Below are 25220 nucleotides of genomic sequence, written 5' to 3'. Positions count from 1 at the left end.
TTTAAGTAGCATTTCAACCAATTCTAACATAACGTCCTTGCTAGCCTTAGCCAATAAAGAAAAATATCCCCAAAGGTTCTTAGCCTGCAATCTTTAGGAATCTGTGGACATGCACTCCAAGATCCCTCTGCTCCTCCATCATTATCAGCATTCTAACATTAATTATCTCTTCTCTCGTTTCATTTGCCTTCCTCAAATATACCTCATTCATCTCTGGACTGAGTTCTAGAGAGACAATAATTAAACAGATCAACAGCTGCAGAATTACTGAAGTAAAGGATAAGTCAAAAAAGACCACAAAGTACATGAAGACTATACACAGAACACTTCAGCATTTAAGGACACCAAAATCATCATTTTTATTCAACAGAGTTGCTGGCAACGGAAGACATTTTTGTCTTACTCAGGAGGGGCATTAGCCAATTTCAGAAAGATAAGAGTTACCAAAATTGTAACAATGAATTTCATAACAGTTCCAAAGCAATAAATCAAGAATTTAAATGAATGAATAATTATCAAATATGGTCACTAAGATGACTCTAAGCAGCAAACAGAAATATTTTTCTATCAGTTCACTCAGCTTGGTTAAGTAGTAGAGCTGGAGAGAGACAGCCTTAATTCCTGATCACCAGGGGAGGTGGTGGTGGTAGGGAAACGATGAGCTAAAGAATTGAATTGAACGAACACTAACCTTGTGTTTGCCTCTAGTGGCATGGAGGATGAGATGGCCTCAGCGGTTTTCATAAGAAAGTGGGGATCAGAAGCAGGTTGTAATTCAACCTAAGTTTCTTCTTTTCCAAACCTGCTTTGTGGATTGATATTTGGGTTGGAGGAGGGCAGAGGAGGTAGAGAGAAAGTGTGCAAATCTGGCTCACTGTTCACCACTTTTGTCATACTGACCCACCCCCAACAAACATACACACTCCTTGTTACAGCCTCTCAGACACAGACACACACACACTCCCTGACACAGCCCATCTCTTTCTCTCTCATACACATACACTCTCTCCCTCCCTCTCTCTCTCACACACACATTCTCCTGCTGTCACCACCTCTCTCTCTTTCACACTCTCTCCCGCTATCAAAGTCTCTCATACACATGCTCCCACTGTCATAGCCTCTTTCTCTCTCACACACACACACACACACACACACACACACACACACACACACACACACACCTGCTGTCACTGCCTCTCTCTCACACACACACACACACACACACACACACACACACACACACACACACACACACACACACACTCTCCTGCTTTCACAGCCACACACATACACAGCTAAGGAAATGCATTCTGCCACCTTGAATACAGTCTTACAGTGAGTTGAGGCAATGGCACCTGTTTGTGAAAGGGTCTTACTGTTCTGACTCTATACAACTCCGACCTCAAAAGTTGATCTAAACATGCCACCTATTCCATAGAAAAGCCCAACTACAGCCTCTGGCTGGCTTACTGACCCAGCAGGCATCACATCCCTTGCAGCTGTTTGGCTTCGTACATCCCAGGAACTTCCTCATCCTGGCCTCAGACTGAATGAATGTAGAGAAATTCACAGAGTTCACCGCTCCTTCAAACAGAAACCATTTCTCTTGTGCATTTGCTACTGATAATGGGAACTGAACCTAACTCAACCTCACTGACAATGACAGCAAATGCAGAGAAGAAATTACCTCTGTTTGGGGGGGGGGGGGGGGGGGGGGGGGGCATTTTCTTGCAAATCTTCCACATATACTTAGCTGGATTTGAGACAGGGATTACAGACCAGGTAGGACCCCTTTGGTGGGACACAGGCCACCCGTTGGACAAGATTGCTCTACATTCATGAAATGGTCAAATGACACACAGCATGTAACCCATCTGCAGTCTCAGTATTTATCAATGAGTTGGGCAAAATGAGCAAAGCTTTGGAGTATTTCCTTACCACATGGTGTGACGTAGAGCTCAGATGGACGAATGGTTGATTTGCCACGTGAGTTGAAACAGAAAACTTGTCCATCTGTTGAGAATTAATAAAAGCTATTAATCTGGCTTTAGATGAATACAGTCTATCAACTTCTCAGAACTTATTTCCAATTTAGTTTGTAAACCTAATCATCGATACGCTCAGCCCTCTTTATGCTGGAGGGGGTAGATACATGAAAATCCTGCAGATACCATTTCCATGTCTGTGCATGGAACTGGGCAAGGCAAAGGAATAAATTTGGAATGGGGTCTAGAGCTGATGTCACATGCACACGGATGATTGGGTATCAAATGAACAAATGACAAGGACTGAGAATAGTTAGTAATGTTAATTGACATGATTTTGGATAATGGGAGTGTTTTTTTTCTGCCTTAGCCCATCAAGTGTTAATGTTTCAATTTTGCTGACAGTATCAGAAATCTATTTTATAGTGAAAAGAAACTAAAAAAAGGTAAAAATAGCCATGAGCCTACATTGGTCTATCGCCTAACCATTGCAATTTACTGAGATTTTTAGTTGATCCCTACAAGACAATGCTGTCATGCAACAAAAAGGATGAAAATGTTAAATGTGGGTGAAATGTAGCGACACTTACCTGCTCCTTAAGCAATACGCCATCATTTCTGCCAATACAAGGGAGCAGTTGGGGCCTCCATTTAACAACTTTGTTAATATGACTGCACCCCAAACAGTGCAGCACTCTCTCAGTAATGTATTCAAGAGCATGCACTCAATGGTGTTCTCTCAGTTCAATCCTTTGAAGTTCAGTTTTTGCTGTACTCCACTTGGCGCTTACTCAGTCATACATCAATCCATCTCCAAGTATTTCCCATTGCTAATTGATTGCTCTATTGAGTAATTTCACTTATTAAAAACAAGACTTTGGCTTTGACTCTTACTTTTTTTTTCTGTTCACTCAGTTAAAGTAATTATACTAGGGTCACTTCTTTCCAAATGATCCCATACTGTCAGATCATCTCATCACTAAACCAGAATTACCAGTGATACTGGAACACCCCATAACACTCCTTAAAAATGAATAAAGGTTTTATGTTACTCTTTGGCTATTCAATCTAATGGAACTTAGGTGACTGTAACACATTTATTCCAGGAAAGAGAGAAATGCAAAGCAAGAAACTACAGGTCAGTTTCCTTAACTTTTGGCAAGGGAAAATGCTAGAATATATTAAGTTTATAGCAGCACACTTAGAAAACCTCACTAGTATCAGGCAGAATTAATGTGGTTTTGTGGAAGGAATATCATGTTTTAGGCTAGTTTATTTGAGGAGGTAATAAGCAATGTGGATAAAGGAAACTGGATTTCCAGAAGGCATGTGTTACGTGCCATATCAAGTAAGAGCTCATGGTGTGGAAGGTAACATATTAGCATGGGTAAGAGATTGTTTAAGCAACAGAAAACAAAGAGCATGGATAAATGGGTCACTTTGGCTTGGCAATCTATAATCAATGGAAAAAGGAACTCATTTTATTGTTGTTAAATTTGCTGATGACACAAAGATAGATGGGAAAGCAAGCTGCGAAAAGGATAAGAGGAGTGAATAGGCAAAACTTTGGCAGATGGACGATAATGTGGGAAAATGTGAACTTGACATCTTGGCAAGAAGAACAGAACAGCAGTATGTAATTTAAAAGTGGAAAGAATCAACACTTCAGACACAGAAGATGAATGTTAATGTTAGATAGAAATCACAACACCAGGTTACAGCCCTACAGATTTATTTGGAAGCACCAGCTTTCAGAGCGCTGCTCCTTCATCAGGTGGTTGTGGAGTAGAAGATCATTAGACACAGAATTTAGAGCAAAAGATCACAGTGTCATGAAACTGAAGTGATGTATTAAATAAACCTGGATTGTTACATCTTTCATCTTTTAGAATGGGCTGCAAGTTTCAGTATATTAATATATAAATCTCAGAACTTCTTTCAAACCACATTCTCAGACTAACTTAGGGTTTTATAAGAAAAGGTGACATCTCAGGTCAGACAATGCATTAAAGGCGTGAGGTCAGAATCTGTCTGTACCCCAATCTGGAGTCAGACTGGTTCCAATTCGAAAGTGGATTTTACAAAATATTACATGGATTGACTGCCTGCAGAGTTTTGCTCGAAAGATGCACGTTGAATGTATCTGCAAATACAAATTCACCCCATAGACCTATATATGTGTGCATGTGAGACAGACAGAGAGACAGACAGAGAGACAGACAGAGAGACAGACAGAGAGACAGACAGAGAGACAGACAGAGAATGTGTGTGCATGTGACTGCATGGGAGAGTGTGTACATTTGTGTGTGAAAGCTTGGTAAACCGTATGTGGGTGTGATGAAGTATAACCTTGTGAGAGGGTGAGAGTTTGGGGAGCGGGTGTGAGTGTGTATGAGAGAGAGCGTGTACACGAGAGTGGGTCTGCAATTTATATGCGTGCAAGAGTGTACAGTGTAGTGGGGTCACCTGTAGTGTGATATGAAGCCAAGATCCTGGTTGAGGCCATCTCCATGGGTCCCGAACTTGGCTATCAGCCTCTCTTCAGCCACTTTGTATTGTTGCCAATCCCGAAGTCCGTTTTGGAGGTCACCTGAAGATCCGACACCGAATGTCCCTGACACCACGGAAGTGCTCCCCAACTGGGAGGGAACACCCATGCGCACCAATCTGGCAGCTTCCTTTATCCACATAGCTTATTACCCCCTCAAATAAATTAGCCCAAAACATGCGTGGTGTCCATTCATCCGTTATCGTAGCATCTGCTTGGTCTCACCAATGTATCATGCCTCAGGACATCCTTGCCATTTGAGATAGACAACGTTGGTCAAGTCATAGGAGTACCTGCCATGTACATGGTGGGTGGTGCCCCCACGGGTAATGGTAGTATCCGTGTCGACACTCTGACACGTCTTGCAGTGATTGACATGAGAGGGTTGTATGATGTTGTGGTTGATGTTGTCCTGAAGGCTGGGCAGTTTGCTGCAAACAATGATCTGTTTAAGGTTTGGTGGTTGTTTAAAAGGAGAAAAGAGGCGGCATAGGGAAGGTCTTGGCGAGATGCTCTTCCTCACAGATAACTGTCATGTCAACCAGTCTGACTCAAGATTGGGATACAGACAGACTCTGACCTCACCTTTAATGCAACATCTGAGCTGAGATGTCATCTTTTGTTATTAAAACCTTAGGTTATCTCGAGAAGGTGACTCAAAAGAAGTTCTGGGATCTACATTTTAATTAACCAAAACTTGCAAACCATTTTAAAACATGACTTGACAATCCAGGTTTGTTCAACATATCATTTCAGTTTCATGGCACTGTAATCTTTTGCTACAAATTCTGTGTCTTATGATCTTATACTCCACAACCACCTGATGAAGGAACAGCACTCTGAAAGCTAGTGCTTCCAAATAAACCTGTTGCACTATAACCTGGTGTTGTGTGATTTTATACTTCATCCACCTCAGTCTAACACCAGCTCCTCCACCTCCAAGTTAGTAAGTTGGTACAGCAAGTAATTAGGAAGGTAAATGGATTGCTGCTGTTTATTGCAAGGGGAAATGGAATACCAAAGCAAAGATGTTTTGTGAGAGTTGACAAAGCATTGGAGAGAAATGATCTTGTGCACTGTGCAGAGTGTGGGTGTCCTCATTTAAGAAAGGATATTTATTTCTGATGAAGAGCTTATGCTTGGAACGTCGATTCCTCTGCTCCTCAGATGCTGCCTGACCGGCTGTGCTTTTCCAGCACCACATTCTGATTCGATATAAATCGAATGATTCCTGGCCATAGTGGGTTATTTTATGAGAAAGGGTTGCAAAGATTGTGCATATGGGTTGTAAAGTTTAGAAATATGAGAGGATTCTACTTAAACATCCAAGATCTGAAATTAGACAATGAGAGGATTTGACAGGGTGGCTTCTAGAATGGTGTTTTCTCCAGTGGAAAACTAGAATAGGGAAAATTTAAAATGAGTGGTTTCTCATCTAAGGTAATTGGAGGGTAGCTAATGTGGTCCCTTTGCTCAAGATGGGCAACAAGGATAGGCCAGGTAATTACAGACCATACAGACAGTGTGATGTGTCAGTGGTAGGGAACTTATTGGAAAAATATTTGAGGGAAAGGATTAATCTATACTTGGAAAGGCAAGGATTGATCAGGGATAGCCAGCACGGATTTGCTCGAGAGAGACCCTGTCTGACTAATATAACTGAGTTTTTGTTTTGAAAAGGTGACCAAACATATTGAAGAAGGTAGTGCAGTTCATGTGGTTTACATGGATTTCAGTAAGGCCTTTGACAAGGTCCCACATGGAAGATTGGCCCAAAAGGCAAGGGACCATAGGATCAAAGGCAAGTTGGCAAACTGGATCCAAAATTGGTTTGTAAATAAGAGACAAAGGGTAACGGTGGAGCACTGTTTGGGAGATTGTAAGCCTGTGACCAGCAATGTACCACAGAGATCGGTGCTGGGACCCTTGCTGTTGGTTATGTATGTTAACGACTTTGAATTGATTGCAGAAGGTATAATTAGTAATTACTTGTCAGCAATTGTATAATTAGTACAGATAACATGAAAATTGAAAGAGTTGTTGGTAGTGAGGAGGATGGTTACAAGTTACTTTTTAATATTGATCAGCTGGAAAACTGGGTGGAGCAATGGCAGGTAGAATTTAATCCTGATCAGTGGAAGGTGATGCATTTGAGGAAGTCTAACAAAGGGAAAGACATATATAATGCTTGCCTTCATTTGCTGGGAAATAGAATACAAGAGCGGCAAAGTCTTGTTGCAACTTCATGCAGCATCGGTCAGGCCAGAGATGGAATAATGTGTGCAGCTCTGGTCACCACACTATTAGAAGGATGTGATTACACTGGAGAGGGTGCAAAGGAGATTCATCAGGATGTTGCCTGGAATGGAAAATTCCAGTTATGAAGAGAGACTGGATCAGCTGGGTTTGCTTTCCCTAGAGCAGAGGAGGCTGTGGGGGAGTGTGATTGAGGTAGACAAAACAAAGAGGTACAGACAAAGCAGACTGTGAGAATCTTATCCCTATCGCAGATGTGTCCAAGATGAGACAGCACAAGTTTAAGATGTGGAGCAAGTGGGTTAGAGAAGATTTGAGGAACGCTTTCTTCACCAAGAGGGTGGTAGAAATATAGAACTTGTTGCCCGCGACAAGTGGTGGAGGCAGGTCCTCTCATCATTTAAGAAGCCTCACTATGAGCACTTAAAATACCAGGGCATAGTAGGCTACGAACCAAGTGCAGATAAATGGGATTAGTGTAGTTTGGCGTTTGTTGGTCAGCATAGACATGGTGGGCTTATTTCTATGCTGTATGACTCTATGACTTTAGGATGGAGGGAAAATATTTTCTCTCAGAAGGTCACAAATCTGAGGAATTCTCCTCCTCAGAGCATACAATATTGTAGAGTTACTGAATATTTTTAAGGCAGAAGGAGACAGATTCTTCACTGACTAGGGAGTTCCAAGGTGCAGAGGTTTGCAAGAAAGTGGAAATGAGGCTAAAGTCCAAATCAGCCACAAACTTATCAAATGGTAAAGCACAGTCCAGACTCGCTTAGGCTGGCTTCTAATCTGCAAGCTTGTACATAATGGTTAAGTGAGATGTCTTTATTTTGCAGACTTGAAGTTTTGAATTGCTGATGCCAATTCAGCACTGTGAACTGACAATGAATCTATTTCTTCTAGACTGCACAAAAAGCCAAGAAAGAGAGTCCAAACGCACTTAGGAGCAGTCCTGGTGAATGGCGCTTTCTGATATTTCTCAATCCTATTTTTATTTATTGGGAGCTTACAAGCTGACAGCACAGAGTATATGCATCAAAAGGTATTGGGACCGATTTAAAGTAAAGGGAGAAAAGTCATAACTATGTTCTCCCACCGTCAATCAATGGCATTGGATTGAAGTGGGATGCCCAATGTTCGACCCCAATATTTTGTAGACGTCTGTATCTATAGCTCACAAACTTTCAAGTAATGATTAGATTCCCTACAGTACAGAAACAGGCCCTTCGGCCCAACAACTCTACACCAACCCTCCGAAGAGTAACCCACCCAGACCCATTTCCCTCTGACTAATGCACCTAACACTATGGGCAATTTAACATGACCAATTCACCTGAACTGCGCATCTTTGGACTGTGGGAGGATACTGGAGCACCCAGAGGAAACCCACACAGACATGGGGAGATTGTGCAAACTCCACACAGGCAGTCACCCAAGGTTGGAATCAAACCTGGGACCATGGTACTGTGAGGCAGCAGTGCTAACCACTGAGCCACCGTGCTGCCCAGTATGAGGGAGGAAATAAAATAAACATCTTTTTGCAACATACCTCCAATTCATTAGCTTGACAGAATTCCCTGATGGTATTCAGGAGGGGAGCCAACACATCAGATTTGGCTTCAGATACCCCATCAATTCGTTTCAGATTGTCAGCAGTCGACGGCCTGCGGTTAAAAGGTAAAATAATAATAAGACTTTTATGGGGTCTCATGAGTGAAAGTGGAAAGCATAGGAACAGCCCCAGGACATTCAGCTCAAGTCAAAACACTAAAGCTTAATGCAGTTATTCAAACTATTTTGACCACTCAATTCTGCTGGATCCCCACAGAACTAGGACCCAGCTTAACTCACTTGTACATAAGTCACAAAGCCAGTTTGCTTTTGCGAAATAAGCATCTGAAATGAGTGGAGAATCCATACGACGCCAGTAGCAGACATGATGCCAATTACAGTGAACTGACAAGGACAGGACAGTTACACATCAATCTTTCCAATTAGGAGAAAAATGAATTGACATTTCAAATATAAAAGGTTAAAGTATCAAACTTCCAGAAACCAAAATGCCAACAATATCTTAACACTGGCATAGCAAACACCTTTTATTTGTGAGAAGGTTCTATGCCTTAACCTATTACTTTCAAATCCAATCCAAGCTCTCAAACTATTGTTCTACTGAATACATTGTCCATATGCAAAAAAGACTGGTTTCTAAATGTAATAATGTAAAACTTGTGCAAAAAACCAAGACATGGGAGTGAGAAGCTGCTGATTGGCATACTCTGAAATTTGCAACAGTGGGTCTGAGTCTGTGCTTGGTAGTTCTATATAGAAGGAGAATAACCCTTCATTTTGCATGAGGAGCTCCTTCCTGTCCCAATTGTTCAAGCTACTGGTACATGAAAAACCTGCCCTTAGAGAACAGCGTGTTGTTTAGTCAGTTGAGATGTGCAATATCAACTTCAGACAGCAGTCCATAAAGGACGATGGTTGCTATTAGAGCACATGTTGTAGTGCTGGCAGGCAAATGGATAAGTTGTCCATAACATCACTATGGATACAAAACACACTGTTCTTTTGAATAAAGAGTTGGTCTGCCTGTTGGCTAAGCCAATGCAATCACCTAAACCCCTCATTTATTGGTTGCAAGTGACAATAAGACCATAAGATGTAGGATCAGAATTAGTCCATCACGTTTGCTTTGCCACTCAATCATGGCTGATATGCTTCTCAATCCTGCCTATTTCTCATAAACTTTGATCCCCTTACTAATCAAGTCTCTATCCATCACTCTTATTAAAGACAGTGATGGATAGATACTTGATTTCATCTTCTGTGGCAGGGTTCCACAGATTCAACACACTCTCGCTGAAGAAATTCCATCTCATCTCAGTCCTAAAGAGTCATCCCTTCACCCTGAGGCTGTGCTCTCAGGTCCTAGTCTCTCTTACAAGTGGAAACTTCCCCATATACACTTTATCCAGGCCTCTCGGTATTCTGCATATAAACCTCCTCTGGACCCCCTACAAGCACAGCATCTCCTCCCTTAGATAGGGGGCTCAGCACTGCTTACAATATTCCAAACTCCACAGCCTTATACAGCCTCAGCTGTTGCAGCCTTCTCAAAATGAATGCTAACATTGCATTTGTACTAACTACTGACTGACCCTACACGTTAACCTTAAGAGAATCCTGAATTTGGACTCCTACGTCCCCTGTGCTTCATATTTGTGAAGCCTCCCCCCATTTAGAAAATAGTCTTTGCTGCTATTCTTCCTATCACAGTGCACAACCTCACACTTTCCTACACTGTGTTCCATCTGCCATTTCTTTGCGCACTCCCACGGTCCGTCCAAGTCCTTCTGCAGCCTCCCTGGTTCCTCAACACTATCTGTTCCTTCATCTTTCTTTGTGTCATCTGCAAACTTAGCAACAATGCCTCCAGTTCCTTCATCCAGCTCATTAATGTCTAACATGAATAGTGCAGTCCCAACATGGAATGTTGCAGCATTCCATTTGCCACCAGTTGTCATCCTGAAAAAGACTCTTTTAACCCCACACTCTATCTTCAGCCAATCTTCTAACCAGGCCCATCATGTGCAGACTCCTGTGTGGCACCTTGTCAAAGGCCTTCTGGAAATCCAAACAGACCAATAAGTAAATTCAAGTGAGGGGACATTCTGGCATCAGAAACAAAGAAAGATCAGCAGGGTCTTAAAGCTTGCCCTAGGGTTTTGTGAAAAACCCAAGTAGTGGCACTGTAATAATGATGACATTATACCTTGCCAGCAGTGCATAGGTCACTTCATTTGAGACTATCTGACTGGAGTAAGTGATTTGAAACATGCCAGTAGCATCAAAGTTTCATGCAGGGACACCCTTGTCTGTGTGTAACTATGCTTCCTGAAGAAGGGCTTACGCCTGAAACATCAATTCTCCTGCTCCTCGGATGCTGCCTGGCTTGCTGTATTTTTCCAGCACCACACTTCTCAACTCCGGTCTCCAGCATCTGCAATCCTCACTTTCTCCCTGTAACTGTGCAGTGTATGATGCAACTATGCAAAAAGTGATGGTGAAGACAATGCCCCTTCAACATGTCAGGCAGCTATAAACAGGGACAGCAATGTTAATAGGCATTGCCATAACACATCCCATTATTATATATGTATTTGTTGGCCCCCACAATCTCCTTCATGTCAACTCAATTATGCAGTCCGTTTATAAATCCTCAAATATATTCACAAATCTCAGTGCTGCAAGTTAAATAAGGGTAGGAACTAAAACAAAGTGCTGATACAGAAAAGAGATTACAGAAAAGAAAATATGAATCAAGAACTGTACAGCAAATACTTAACTGCATTAAGCAAAATGCAAATACAAAAGCGGTCAAAAGTAAGCTTGCTTGGAACCATGTCTTTTAAAGAACAAAGTACCACAGACCTGAAATTCAAAAAGGGATCATTTTAATGTTGGCAACACAGACTCTTCCCATCCCTGAATGATTGAACAACACAAAATGTAACATGCATTGTATCAGACACAGTGTCAACTGTTGACTTGGCTGTCCCACCTCCTGGTTCATATTACTAGCAGGAATGCTCCTCTTGCATCCACAATCCAGGTTGAAATTGAAAGCCAGTAATTCATCAGATTGGCAGGACACATTTCTAATGGGCAGGGCAGGTCGTGATTTGCAAACACTGATTTTTTTTAGGAAAGTCAAGTATTTAGGTATAGGCAAATGTTGATTTCATTGGTGTTTGGAAGGCACTAAATAAAGGTACTAAAAAGAAAAATGGGATCCTGAAGGGAATCCAGCCACATACATACAGAGGTGGCTTTGGCAACAAGTAAGGATTAACATTTATTTGGTAGACAGGTAACTCTGGTTCAACCTGCTTTGGAGGCTTTGTTACATGATTCTTTACCTCTGATCACGGCACAGGTTGAAATAACCATCTTTTTTGCCATATTCTCATAACCAGCAAACTAAAATGTTCAAAGGAAATGAAAGAGCCAATTATTTTCAAAAATAATTCTTTGTTTTTAAAAATGGTCAGAGACCATTGCAATGGGTTAGCAAAATGAGTGTTGCTTAAAGTAATGAAAGTGCTGGCACCTAGATTGGACAAGAGAAAGGGGACATGCGCTGTTATTTTAATCTTGGATGTTCTACTGTGGATCTGAAACTTTTGCAACTGTTCTGCACTACAAGTGAGGTATATTATTGAATCAGCGTGGTCTCCTTTTAGGTAGCCTGGGTAATAATTCTCGACAATTTGAAAGCACCCGTACAAAAGGCATTTTGCTGTGTCTAAGACCTTAGATATGAGTGAATAGAGCAGTGTGTCCTTTGTTGGTATGTTTCTGTCCCTCTGGAATAGATGCCTTTCTGGGTAAAAGTAATCATAATTTTGCCAAGACATGCAGGAAGTTATTAAGAACGTTCAGTGAAAGAGCACTCTTACCAAATGTCCCCCTCCCCTAGTCAGGTAAGGACCATAGGCTGAACTCTTAATAAAAGACTACAAAGACGTTTCCAGGTAATTCACTCATACTGGTTTTATACCAATGGCATTGTAAGTTAGCAAACTCAGGAATATTCATCTATTACTCCCTTTAGAGGTTATGGAGAGATATAACACAATTTTCACTTTAGTCATTCTTGTGATGTGGCTTTGCTGTCTGGGCCAGCATTTTGTCAATATCCCCAGGTTTCCTTGAGAAGGGGTTAGTGAATTACCTTCCTGAACTGCTACAGACCATTCGGTGTAGATACACTGCAGTATTTTGACCCAGCAAATCTGAAAGAAGGGCAATATATTTCCAGGTGAGGACAGGGAGTGGCTTGGAGATGAACTTGCAGTGATCATGCTCCCAGCTATTTGCTATCCTTGTCCCTCCAGTGAATAGTGGTCATGAGTTTGAAAGGCACAGTTGAAGGGGACTTGGTGAATTTCTGCAATGCATCTTGAAGATGGTACACACTTCTGCTATTGAATGTCAATGTGTCAGGAAAGCAGCCAACATATCTAAAGACCCCTCCCCACCCCAATTATACACTCTTCTATCAGGCAGAAGAAATAATAGTTTGAAAACATGTACTAAGAGTCAAGAACAGCTTCTTGCCCACTTTTTTCAGACTTTTGAACAGACCGCTCATCTATTAGAGTTGAAATTTCACTGCACTTTGTACATGTAACACTATATTCTGCATTCTGTTCTATAACCCTGGTGTACTTACTGAAGGTGAAATTTGTCTGGATAGCACAGAATAGAAAACAATCATTTTAACTGTATCTCAGTACGTGACAATAATAAATAAATCAAATCAATGGTGAAGGGAGTGAATGCTTGTGGACATAGTGCCAATCGTGTGGACTGTTTGATCGGGATGATGTCAAGCTTTGACTGTTGTTGGAGCTGCAGTCATCCATTCAAGTGTGACATTGACAACTAGGTATTGGACAATGGTAATTGTATTGAATGCCAAAAAGTAATGGCTAGATTATCTCCAATTAGAAATGGTCATTTCATGCCACCTGTCAGCCCAAACCTGGGTTTATCCAGGTCTTGCTGCACTATAAATCATTGGCAAACATCCTCACTCCTGACCTTACAATGGGGATTAGGTCACTGATGGAGCAACTTAATACATTTGGATTTAGGACACTAACTACACTAAGGAATTCCTGGCAAAGGATTAGATTAGATTAGATTACTTACAGTGTGGAAACAGGCCCTTCGGCCCAACAAGTCCACACCGCCCCACCGAAGCGCAACCCACCCATACCCCTACATCTACCCCTTACCTAACACTACGGGCAATTTTAGCATGGCCAATTCACCTGACCTGCACATCTTTGGACTGTGGGAGGAAACCGGAGCACCCGGAGGAAACCCACGCAGACACGGGGAGAACGTGCAAACTCCACACAGTCAGTCGCCTGAGTCGGGAATTGAACCCAGGTCTCTGGCGCTGTGAGGCAGCAGTGACCGGAGATGCCTAACCTTCAACAACCTCAACCATCTTTCTTTGGGCCAGGTATGACTCCAACTGTTGGAAAGGTTCCCCCCACCAAATCCCATTGAATCTAGTTTTGCTATGACTCCTTGGTCAATGCAGCCTTGATGTCAAGAGAAGGGACTCCAGTCCTATCTCAACTTGCAATGGCTTACATATTTGACACATAACTGTAAACTCAGGAAAACATATTTCGATTGATTCTATTCTGCTCACCTCACAACCAACATCAATATTTTATGTATTAACAATGATGCCTTCAGGCAGCATCAGAAATTCCATTTGGTTGGTGCCAGACAGTGTAAGTGCTGCTGTACATCACTTTAAAATACACAAAAAAACATTATTAGCTGACTGATCAATTATAATAAGTGAGCTGTACTCAGTTTTACAGCCTAGACTTAATATATTTTACTTACCTTATCTTGGCAAAGTCTAGGAGTATTTTATTTGTAGCCAAAATAGCTGGGGGAACATCCTTCTCAATGGCAATTTTCTGCCTTGCTGATAACAATTTGCCGTATAACTTGCCCTGTTGACAAAATGGCACAAACAACAAGTATGATGGAAGGAACATGAATTATAATTGGATTGCAAAATATTTTTAAAACCTTTTCATACGACAAAAGTTCCTTTATTAGCAAAAGAGTTTGTTAAAAACACACAATGATAAGTCAAAGTAAAAACATAAATAAAAGGGGGCGGTGGGTAGTGGGATCAACTACTAATTTGCAGAGGTGCAATAAATAAATAAATAAATAAATAAATAAAGACTGTTCAGATAAAATAAAACAGATCAGGATAGATGACTTAAAAACTGATGAAAGTAGCAATTGTAAAGAAGTTTTCAAAAGATGGTGAAAACACAGGGGGCATACAAAACGTCCAGGAGTGGAGGAGGAGTGGAGGCAGAGGAAAGCAGCGTTCAGAGAACAGGAAGATTTACAGGAAAAAGGAGAGATGAGTCAGTGGAAGGATTAAACACAAGGACAGAAATTTTCAAACTGAGCCAGTAGGAAACTATGATCCAATATTTGTCAGTGTGTGCGAGGCATCATGTGAAAAAGGATAAAGGCAGCAGTAATTTGCATTAGTTCCAGATTGTAAAAGGTGAAGGACAAGGCCAGCCAGATCAGATATAGAGTAATTGAGAATTAGACATATAACAAATCAGAGTGTAAGATCAAGTATGCTACATTGCCTCATATGATCATTCATTTCAGCCATGATATAGTTTATTTCTACAACACTTGCCATTAACTATTAATGAAGCAAATGTTGTTGTACTATTTTTAAATCCATTTGCTTGCACATTGAGTTCATGAAATTGAGGAGGACAGGGGAAAGTCCCAAAATAGACTGAATACAAATGATGAACTTAATTACATGAAGTCGTATGGTTTGTCTAAAATAAAACTGATGCTACAGTTACTGAATTGATGCTGTGATCTTGTTGTCACTATTCAATCATAGCAATTTTCACAAGCTAAAAATGATACACTTTACATGCAAAAATTTAAACTATTAGATAAAATTCCACAGAACAATGGAACATTACAGTTTCATACCACATTATCCACAAAAACCTCAAGCACTGGCATCTCCTTTATTCAAAATTTAGTACTCTTGTTAGTAACTTAGGAATATCCAACAAATATAACATGCAAGCTGTGCACTACATAGGTTCAAAGCCAGAAATTAACTTGTGCATAGTATGATTATATATGCATGTAAAATCATTACCGATCTGTTAATCATATTCTGTGCTGATTTCAAACTCCTTTGTACTCAAAACCAACATTACAGCTGGAAAGCTAAGAAGCACACTTTAATGGTGTATAGATAAGTTACTTTATAGATGTTCAATAATCTTTGTGACACAATTTCACCCAGTATGTGCTCTCTGATGCTGCTCAAGATTGCAAAAAAGACTTGGGATCTTACTAATTTGTGAAATCTGTGCAACGGAATATTCCTGAAAAATATTCCTATATTATCAAGTCAAATAATTGATTTTGCGAATTATCATCAAAGATTGCCAAACTTGGGACAGCAACTGAAAAGAATCTAAATGGTTAAGTGAATAAAAAATATTCAGTAACATCACTGCTCATTTAATGGTTTTCCTCTGCATTGGCTAAACATGAATCATTAGCAAAGGAATTAGAAAAGTTCCCTTTGATATACATCATGGATCTTTTATACCCATGTAAAAGTCAAAGGAAGCCTCAGATTAATGTTTCACAGAGAGGAGGACAGATTGAGTAGGCCTTAAGAATATACCGAAAAGGAACCCAGAGCATGCACTTAAATCCTTGATTTACAACTAATTCCTCAGTCAAATGGATGTGCCAAGCTGATGCAAGATATTAGCTAATTCTGCTGATCGCGAACATTGAGCCTAGTACCCAACTGGCTTAAGAGCACATCTGGCTATATCTGTGCCTCAGGAGTGAAAAAAAAAGAGAGTGTCCTGGAAATCATTTAGCTGTTTAATACAGGATAATATTCAAAGTTTCTATTGACCCCGAATTAGTGATTGAACCAGAGATAATTCTAACCCTTGAGAATAAGTTAGATAGATGGTTTAATAAAGGGGGCATAGATAGATACGGGAACAGAGCAGGCATAGGGGATTATGGCTCGTGCTCGGTTGCAATTTATAGGACATTTCCAAAGATAGCAACAAAAGATAAATGCAGATTTCTTTCAATCTCTTTCAATCAAAAGAATGTAAGAGACATCTGCATACTAAAAATACATCACAAGAGTTGAAGCAATGATAAAATGTTACTTGGGGTCTATGCACTGAATTTCAGAAATGCCTCTTTTAAACAAAGGAAGTAAACTGGGGGCCAGGTCAATGATATGTGTTACATTTTCCCAAATGGGGAAGAATATTCATTATTCCCCATACAACCTCAATACCAATGAATTAATATATCAAACTCTGTTGGTGGTCAACTATCACATTAGCAAAGAGACACTGTTGGGACTGGATTGGTGCATCAATAACAAATTCTCTCTCAGAATCATCTGGTGGAATGAACTCTACCTGTAATGTGTGCTCTCCATAAATGGAGAAAGAAAACACTAAAAACATGGGAGCCACTGAGTACATATCACCAGTATGCCCCTTCACAAGCAACTGAATTATTTTGATAACTGTCTAGTTAATAATTGTTTGATTCACCACAAATCATTGAATCATTACTACCTAAAAGGAGGTAATTCAGCCAAATCAAGTCTATAACACTTCTGTAGAGCAAACCAACCAATTCCACTCCTCCCTACTCTATACTGAAGCTCTGCAAATTGTTTCCAAGTGCCTATCCAAATTCCTTCTGAAAGCATTCATCATCCCCACTTCCACCACTGTTGCACATAATGTTTTCCAAGCTAAAAATATCAAATGCAAAGGTAAATTATTCCACTCTTGTGGTAGCCTGAACATCCATTCCCACCCATCACAAAGACATCTCATTCCAACCACCATAACATCTGAATTTGTTTATCTGCTGCTAAATCCCTCGTTCAATCTTTAGAAATAGCTATTCCAATGCACTCATGGTCAACATACCAACATTCTAACTGAAGACTATCCAAAACAGCGACACACGTCCTATTTCATACCAAGCTCAGTTTTCTTCTTATCCCAGTGCTCACCGATTATCCTTGGCTCTTGGTCACATGATATCATTTTATTATTCCGATCTCTGCAATCTTTGTCAGCCTAACAATCTTCTTGAGATATCTGTGCTCCTCAACTTCTAGGGTCCTGCACATTCTCAATTTTAAATGTTCCACCATTGGAGATTATGCCTTCAGTTGACCAAGCTGCAAACTCTGAAAATCCCTTCTCAAACCTCTTCCCCTCACTGCCTCACATTAAAACACTTCTTAAAATTGAAGTCTTTCACCAAGGTTTTGGTTATCTGATCTCATATCTTTTCACATACCTTGGTGACATACCTGGCCTTATAATGCTTTTATGAAAAGCCTTAGAACAGTGTGCTATGTAAAAGATATTTTAGAAATAAGTTGTTGTTGTTAAAGAGAAATTCTGGAAAAAACAGCACCCTCATCAAGGTTTTACTGTACAGTGTCTGAGGATTATGAAAGCTGTTATTAGGTATACTCTAGTTTGAAAGTAAACATACAAAATTTGTCTTGGGGGTTTTCCCCATTTGCATATGGAAAATCTTTACTAAAAAAAAAACTCAGTAATTTGGAGATGAACAGAAAACATTCTCCAAAACTAAATTACTTACTTCCAGTTCCAGTTGCTTGGGTGATGTGACTTGTTGAGGGGGAATGGATTTTATCGGTGAACCAGACGAAGGTGGAACAAAGAAACGGCTGAGGAAAAGAACACAAAGATGCCACTATTTTAGATTTTTTAAGAAAAGACCTGTACTTATACAGCACCTTTCATTACCACAGGATGTTCCATAGAACTTTACAGCTAATAAAGGATCTGTGAAGTAGAGACACATTTCCAATGTTAGAACTGTGGCAGCCAATTTCAGCACAACAACAAATTTTACAATCACTTGATAATTATTTTGTTTTATATTGCTGACTGAGGGATAAATATTCACGAGGAGACGAAGGATAACTCTTTTACATCCACATGAGAATACACTATTAGGCCTCAGTAGCTGCTGCCCAATCCTAAAGGCAGCACTTGCAGCAGTGCAGTGGTCCCTGCACAAGATTGCCTTGAGATTTTTTTTTTCAAGTCTGGATCAAGACTTGTACACACACACCTTTGTGACCCATATATGAGAAGGCTATTGACTATCAGTGGGGCTGGGAGGATGTACCCTTGACCAGAAACTAAACTAGCCTTGTCATATAGTACTGTGGCTACAAGCATAGCTCAGAAGCTCAGATCTTGCAATAAGTAACTCACCTCCTGACTCCCCAAAACGTATCCATCATCTACAAGGTATAGGTCAGAAATGTGATGGAATACTCCCCTGGGTGAGTGCAGCTCCAACAACATTCAAGAAACTTGACACTAAAGCTGCCCACTTCACATTTTTTTCTAAAACACTCTGAACGTGGGCATCACTGGCTAGACCAACATTTATTGCCCATCCCTAATTGACTCTTAACTGCCCTCTGAGCAATCAAGTTGCTGTGTGTCTGGAGTCACATAATCCAGACCAGGCAAGGACAGCAGTTTCCCTGTTTAGAGGGCATTAGTGAACCAGATGGGTTTTTTATTTCCTGACAATCAGCAACGGTTTCAGGGTCATCATTCGATTTGTAATCCTGGATTGTTATTGTAATCAAAGTCCACCATTTGCCATGACAGAAAATGAACTTGAGTCTGCAGAACATGACCTGGGGCTCTGGATGAATAGTCTATCGATAATACCACTAGGCCACCACTCCCTCTTGACTGGCACCACATCTACAAACATTCAGTTCCTCCATGATCAATGCTAGTTGCAGCAGTGTGAATTATTTGCAAGATGCATTGCAGCAATTCATAAAGCCTCAGTCCAGAGCACATTCCAAACTCAAAACCACTTCCATCCAGAAGGATAAGGGCAGCAGACGTATGGAAACACAATCATCTACAAGTTCCCTCCAAGCAACTCACTTTCCTGACTTAGAAATATACCACCATACCTCCAAGTATCTTTGCACCAAATCATGGAACTCCATGGTACAAGAAGGCAACTCACCACCACCTCCTCAAGGACAACTAGGGATGGGCAATAACTGCTGTCCCAGTCTGCGACACCGACATCCCAAATGAATGAACAAAAACCATCTGGATCATGATAGACAAGCAATTAAAATGTGGAACAATCCATTCACTTAATTCACATGGATAAAAATTTCATGTAAACCGAAAGTAAAGCAGCTAATCTGAAACTTGATATGTTGGCCAATGAAACCGTTCAATGATACATATGGTAGACTTAACCAGCACTGTCAGCACAATGGAGCTCGTTAAGAAAACAGAATTGGTATACTGAAATATACGACAGACAGTCTGAACAAAGGACAGTTAGAATCAATGTATTAGAGAAATTGAGCTAAAGTAGAAGACCAATCAAAAGAAATCAGGGATGAGTTGAATGTGAGCGTACGCTGTAAATGGATCAAAATCTGGTCACAGAGTGATATATTTACAGTAAATGGAGTTTAAAACGTTTGTTCTCGATATTCTGTTTATTGCTTACTGCAGTTGCCGACCATTCTGGATGTTTAGAAGCAAACTAGGTACCAGCCTTTGACAATACGCTATGAAGCAGGCATGTGGGAAGTAAACACTCTGGAAGGAACTGTGCAAAAGATGTATTCTCACATTGCAAAGCAAAGCACATGGCCTTATATTCTGCAATACTCTCAAGCTACAAAGTCAAAAGCAGTTTCAAACCCAAGGACATTTCAGACAGAACAATGCAAATTATAACAAATGATTTACTTTCACAAAAATCAGCAGTTGCACAGCATTGGAGGAAAATCATGCTTTTGGTTTCTACACAAAAAAAGTGGCATCTGGATAGATATAGGAATAGGAAGGGTTTGGAGGGATATGTGCCAGGTACTGGCAAGTGGGACGAGATTGGGTTAGGATATCTGGTCGGCATGGACGGCTTGGACCAAAGGGTCTGTTTCCATGCTGTACATCTCTATGACTCTATATGCTTAGTTAATGACAAACTATTAAAACACTACACTTATGTTTTAATAATCCTCAAACAAAAAAATGCCTAAAGCATAAATGATAAACTAACATCAAAATGGCACGTGGAAGATCTCTACAGATATACAAGCTATTCTTTTTATTATAACAGCTTTAGCTGAAATTTGAATTAATCAAATCTAAAAGAGGTGCTTGTCCAATATAATTCACTGAACATGAAGTTAAACCCTCACCACAAATTGTCCTTCCCAAAATAAAACAACTAATATTTCTCTTATTCATTTGGCAGTACAGAACTTGAATATTGCTGAAAAATCAAATATTTTTAAACAATACGGAGAATGCGTAAAATTATACGAACAACTAGTTCTCGATGGTCAGTCAGGCTCACAATATAGTCCACTTACATGTACTGGAACCTACATGTATAAATACATGTAAAAGAGCCATGTCATTTCCAGACAGAAAGAACATGCCAGATTCAACTCAAAAGAACAGAAGACAACTATTCGCTCATTCATTTCTCAATATCCTGACCAAAGTCCAACTAGCAATTAGAATTTTGACAAAGTCTTGTAGTTAACTGTCAATCAGTATCAGTTGGTGCATTCTCTATGGTAATGCCTCTACCAAAGTCCACTTGCCACCAATCAACACTCTCCTGCAGTGCAATATAAAATATTGTTTCTTCTCTTGAAAGAGACTCTTGCGAGATGTCCTGACGCGAGCAAACAAAAAGCTTTGACCAAATGTATTTTTTGAATCAATAATATTTCCCTAGGTTTAACTCGGAGTTCAATTTTTTAAGAAGTTACCAATTCTGTAATGTATCAAGTTGTAAACCATGGTGACAAAAGGAAGTCCCATCACACGTCCCAGGTTATGATTCAAACAAACACACACATTACTGGAAAAAGTTGGCAAAACTGAACAGTCATATCAGATTCAAAACATTAACTCTCCCCAGGTGCTGCCAGACCGGAGTTTCTCCAGCATTTTGCACGTTTGCTTCAATTTCTAGCATCTGCAGTACTTTGCTTTTACTACTGGTTATGGTTCAGCCTTTCCACTAGCAATAAAATCAGCTGTTCATCTCATCCTGCCAGCTCAGACAGCACAGGCCAGACCTTCCAAACATAATTGGACAGAATATCTTGCCTTCTATGCCAGCATTATATACCCATCAGAGACATCACAAGCAGCTATACCTTTTAACTGCAGCTGCTGAAAACAGCTTTTCATTCTCATTTCCCTTCTCTCGTCCAAACTTGTTGCGCAGTGACTGTTTCTAAAAGAAAGTTGGAAAAAAAAAGTACAAATCGGTTCAATGGAAAAAACTATGATTTAAGGAGAGAAATAATACTGAACAGTTTTAAAATTTATTACATACATAATTAAAATGCAAAGAAATATGAAGGAAAGGATAGGAAGAGCTAACCTGAGGGATGAAATTACTTCCTTTATCTAAATTGGGCTGAAAGAGGTGATTCTTGCAAAAGGTGACTGAACATTTACCATCAGTGTCTCATTCCACATCAGGAAAGCCTCTGACCTGCCCACACAACATGTTTCACCCTGCCATCCCTGAAAAACACTTTTTTTACTCATTTGTGGGATGTTGGGCATTGCTGGCTGGCCAGCATTTATTGTCCATCCCTCGTAATTCAATATTCAGTGACTTCCCAGTTTCTTCGCATCACAAAAACAGTATTCAGCTATCCAACACTGCTGCACACCATCTGTTTTTATGAAATAAAGAATTCATACAAAGACTTTATTGGCAACAGCAAATAAAGCAGAAGTGCAGGAAAGAGTTAGTAATTTGCTAAGAGGTGCATGTGGGAAAATAATCCCTCCATGAACAGTAACAAAGAATGGAAGAAATGTGACTGGGTGGGTGAAAGGGAGTAGAATACTTTGCAATAAATTAAAAGAAAATAATGCCAGCAATGTGGGATGCACGGCAAGAGTAGGGAGGTACCGGAGAAATAATATTTCGCCCATTGTACAGAGCTTACCTTCAGGCACGTTGTAGGTTGCAGTAAATTGTTAATTAAATTGCAAAAAAATTGATTATTTAGAGGTTCTGTGCCCTGTGAAACATAGCATTGCTTGGTTTTGAAACTGCACTATTCAATAGTTAACATATTACTGCTGATATTGCAATGCACCATTATAACTGACGTACATTTACAATGCAATTTTGACTCCATAATATTATTATTTCTGGGTCATTAGACTTCCCATAAAACTAATCAAGTATCTCAATGTGTACTATGTTTTCAAAACGTGACTATTTTAATACGGTTTATAAAAAGATATACTGGAATTTAGCTCTAAGAGCTTTCTTTAAAGTTAATAGCTGTAAAGCTCATCTTTATACTATTTTGTTACATTGCACCACTTACTTTGCGGATTTTTCAAAAGCCAGATTATATTACTTACTTGGGTTATGCTTGCACAAAAGATTCATCGCACATGGCGAGTTAGTTTACAATTATCACAAGTGTTAGCGAGTCACAATAGGAAATTGCTAATGCCTTTGCTACCCAACCAAAGATCATTGAAAGGGTAAGCAACTCAAAAACATATTTGATCGAAGCACCATCTGGATGTAAATTCAATTAAGACTAGATAAAAGTATCACAGCACCAAGTTAAATTCCTTTGCAGGATAGCACCAGCATAACAAGCACATATTCATAACAAAGTTTCATTCTCATTTAAGAGCAACTAGAATAGCAAGAATGAACAATTAAAGCAATGCTCGAGTGTCTACACCTCTTAATCTAGTCACTTCATTCTAATGACAATTCAATTCCTATTGTACTGTTTAATTACGTCGCTGAGTTTAAATTATTGGAAATTGTTTTTCAAATATTGCAAAAAAGGGATCAAGTTTTCACTCTGCATCTGGTTTAGCCAGACCTAACTTAGGAGTGCCACAAAGTTTGATCTTCCAATAATCTTAAATATATTTTTGTAATCTAAGTAAAAGCTTTGTACTTCACCCAATTAACTATGCCTATTTTATTTTATAATTTTACATGATTATTACAATGGGAGTGTGTCCTGTTTCCCAGGTAGATATTCAAGAAGGTATTATCAAATGAAATTGGATACATTATACATACACATTGTGTTGCATAGAGAGAGAGACACAACTCTTCAGTGGCCTCAAGTAGGGAGAGGGCTGTGTCTCCCAGATAATATTTGTGGAATGCACAGATAACTTATTTAAATATTTTAAAACCTGGTGGTACCTTTGTTAATTTTTTTCATGGCTATGAACACACTAATGTCTGCACAGTCATGGGGGACAAAGAACATTAGTCCTTGAAGGTGCATCACCATCTTTGATATATAACTTTTTCATTAAATTGCATACACATTTGGCTTAATATACCTTTACTTATAAATAAATTTAATAGTTTCTTATGTTTGTAACCATCTGGCATTTGAAAACATTTCAGATGTGAAAATTTGTGAGAATGAGATTACGAAAAGAAAATAACTTCTATGGGATGAGATCAATTCTCAAAAACTTTACAAGAACACTGCTGAAGAAGACAACTTAAATCAAATCAAACAGACTTTTCTTTTAAAAAGTGAGAGCATGGACATTTTTTTGGTTGGAATATATTTGCAACGCTGTGTTCAATAAATAACACAATGCCTCAAGTTACTGTCTGTCAATCATCCTAAATATCACTGAGGAAGTTTAAATATTCAAGTGACAGCAGCTAATAATTTCATAAATATCCAATGTCAACTGAAATATAAACTTCACGGGACTGAAGGAATTAAAAAAAATTACAGAACAAGACATTGTACTATAGGTGTGATCATGTAAAAAGCAAAAAGTCCATTGATAACATTCGATTACGAAATGCTGGGATTAAATTCCACTTTGCCAATTTCGATAATAGGAGATCAAAGACAATTCTCATTTCTTACTTTCCAAGAAGAAAATTAAATGAGAAATAGAAACCTGAAGCTCCAAATGACTGGCCAATGGAGAAGATTGTTGAGAGGATATTGAATGCACGGTTGTAGATTGAACCTGACTGCAAGGAAATAAAGCACAAGTTAAATTCCTTTGCAGAATAGCACCAGCATAACCAGCACATATTCATAAGAAATTTTCATTCTCACTTAAAAGAGCAATTAGAATAGCAATCATCCATCAGTTTTAAAATGAGGTAGGTATTCAAAATGATACTATCAAATGAAACTGGATACATTATACATACGCTTTGGGTGGAATAGGTGGACACAGCTCTTTAGTGGCTTGAAGTCGTAGAATGCGACAGGATTCATTAGCTGCCTTATTTAACCAATTTCTTCCCTGCAAAAATATAAATCATAATGGCATAATTTTAAAAGAATATAGATTTCAATTATTGCTTAAGTGGGAACAGATTATCCTGAAATCCTTTTTGGTAAGTTTACATACAATGATTTTATGTATTTCATAATAAACAATTCTTCTACAAACCTAGGAATACATTCTTTAGGGAAGTACTTGAGCTTTCGTGATTTCATTTGGAATATATTTCCATAGAAAATTTACTTTAAAAAAAAAACTGCTTATGGGTTTTGCAACTAAACATATATTGAAAACAATGGGTTTTCAGGGTCAATTTTACTTGTGTGAATTTTTTTGGCAGGCGGCCTCACCTGCCAAAAACATGCAGAGAAATCTCAAGCAGAGCAGACAATCAGTAGACAATATGCA

General features: G+C 39.4%; 1 protein-coding gene across 4 annotated transcripts in view; it reads right to left on the bottom strand.

Annotated features, from left to right (window-relative positions):
• Window positions 1-25220, bottom strand: part of wrn (WRN RecQ like helicase) — a 103275-nt gene that overhangs the window by 17837 nt on the left and 60218 nt on the right. For 2 of the 4 annotated variants that reach the window (XM_072583923.1, XM_072583924.1), the window contains exons 25-31: window positions 24736-24830; window positions 24474-24549; window positions 21692-21771; window positions 18085-18172; window positions 14233-14345; window positions 8342-8456; window positions 1939-2013 (exon numbers count right to left, since the gene is read on the bottom strand). In XM_072583923.1, coding sequence (XP_072440024.1) covers window positions 1939-2013; window positions 8342-8456; window positions 14233-14345; window positions 18085-18172; window positions 21692-21771; window positions 24474-24549; window positions 24736-24830 — 642 coding nt within the window. Of the gene's footprint in view, window positions 1-691; window positions 806-1938; window positions 2014-8341; window positions 8457-14232; window positions 14346-18084; window positions 18173-21691; window positions 21772-24473; window positions 24550-24735; window positions 24831-25220 lie in introns of all 4 variants that reach the window. The other 2 variants (XR_011962392.1, XR_011962393.1) reach the window with 2 other exon arrangements.

The sequence above is a fragment of the Chiloscyllium punctatum genome, chromosome 14 (assembly GCF_047496795.1).
Source record: "Chiloscyllium punctatum isolate Juve2018m chromosome 14, sChiPun1.3, whole genome shotgun sequence".
NCBI lineage: Eukaryota > Metazoa > Chordata > Chondrichthyes > Orectolobiformes > Hemiscylliidae > Chiloscyllium > Chiloscyllium punctatum.
The sequence above is the reverse complement of the archived record's forward strand: the minus strand, read 5'-3'. Positions and strand labels throughout refer to the sequence as shown.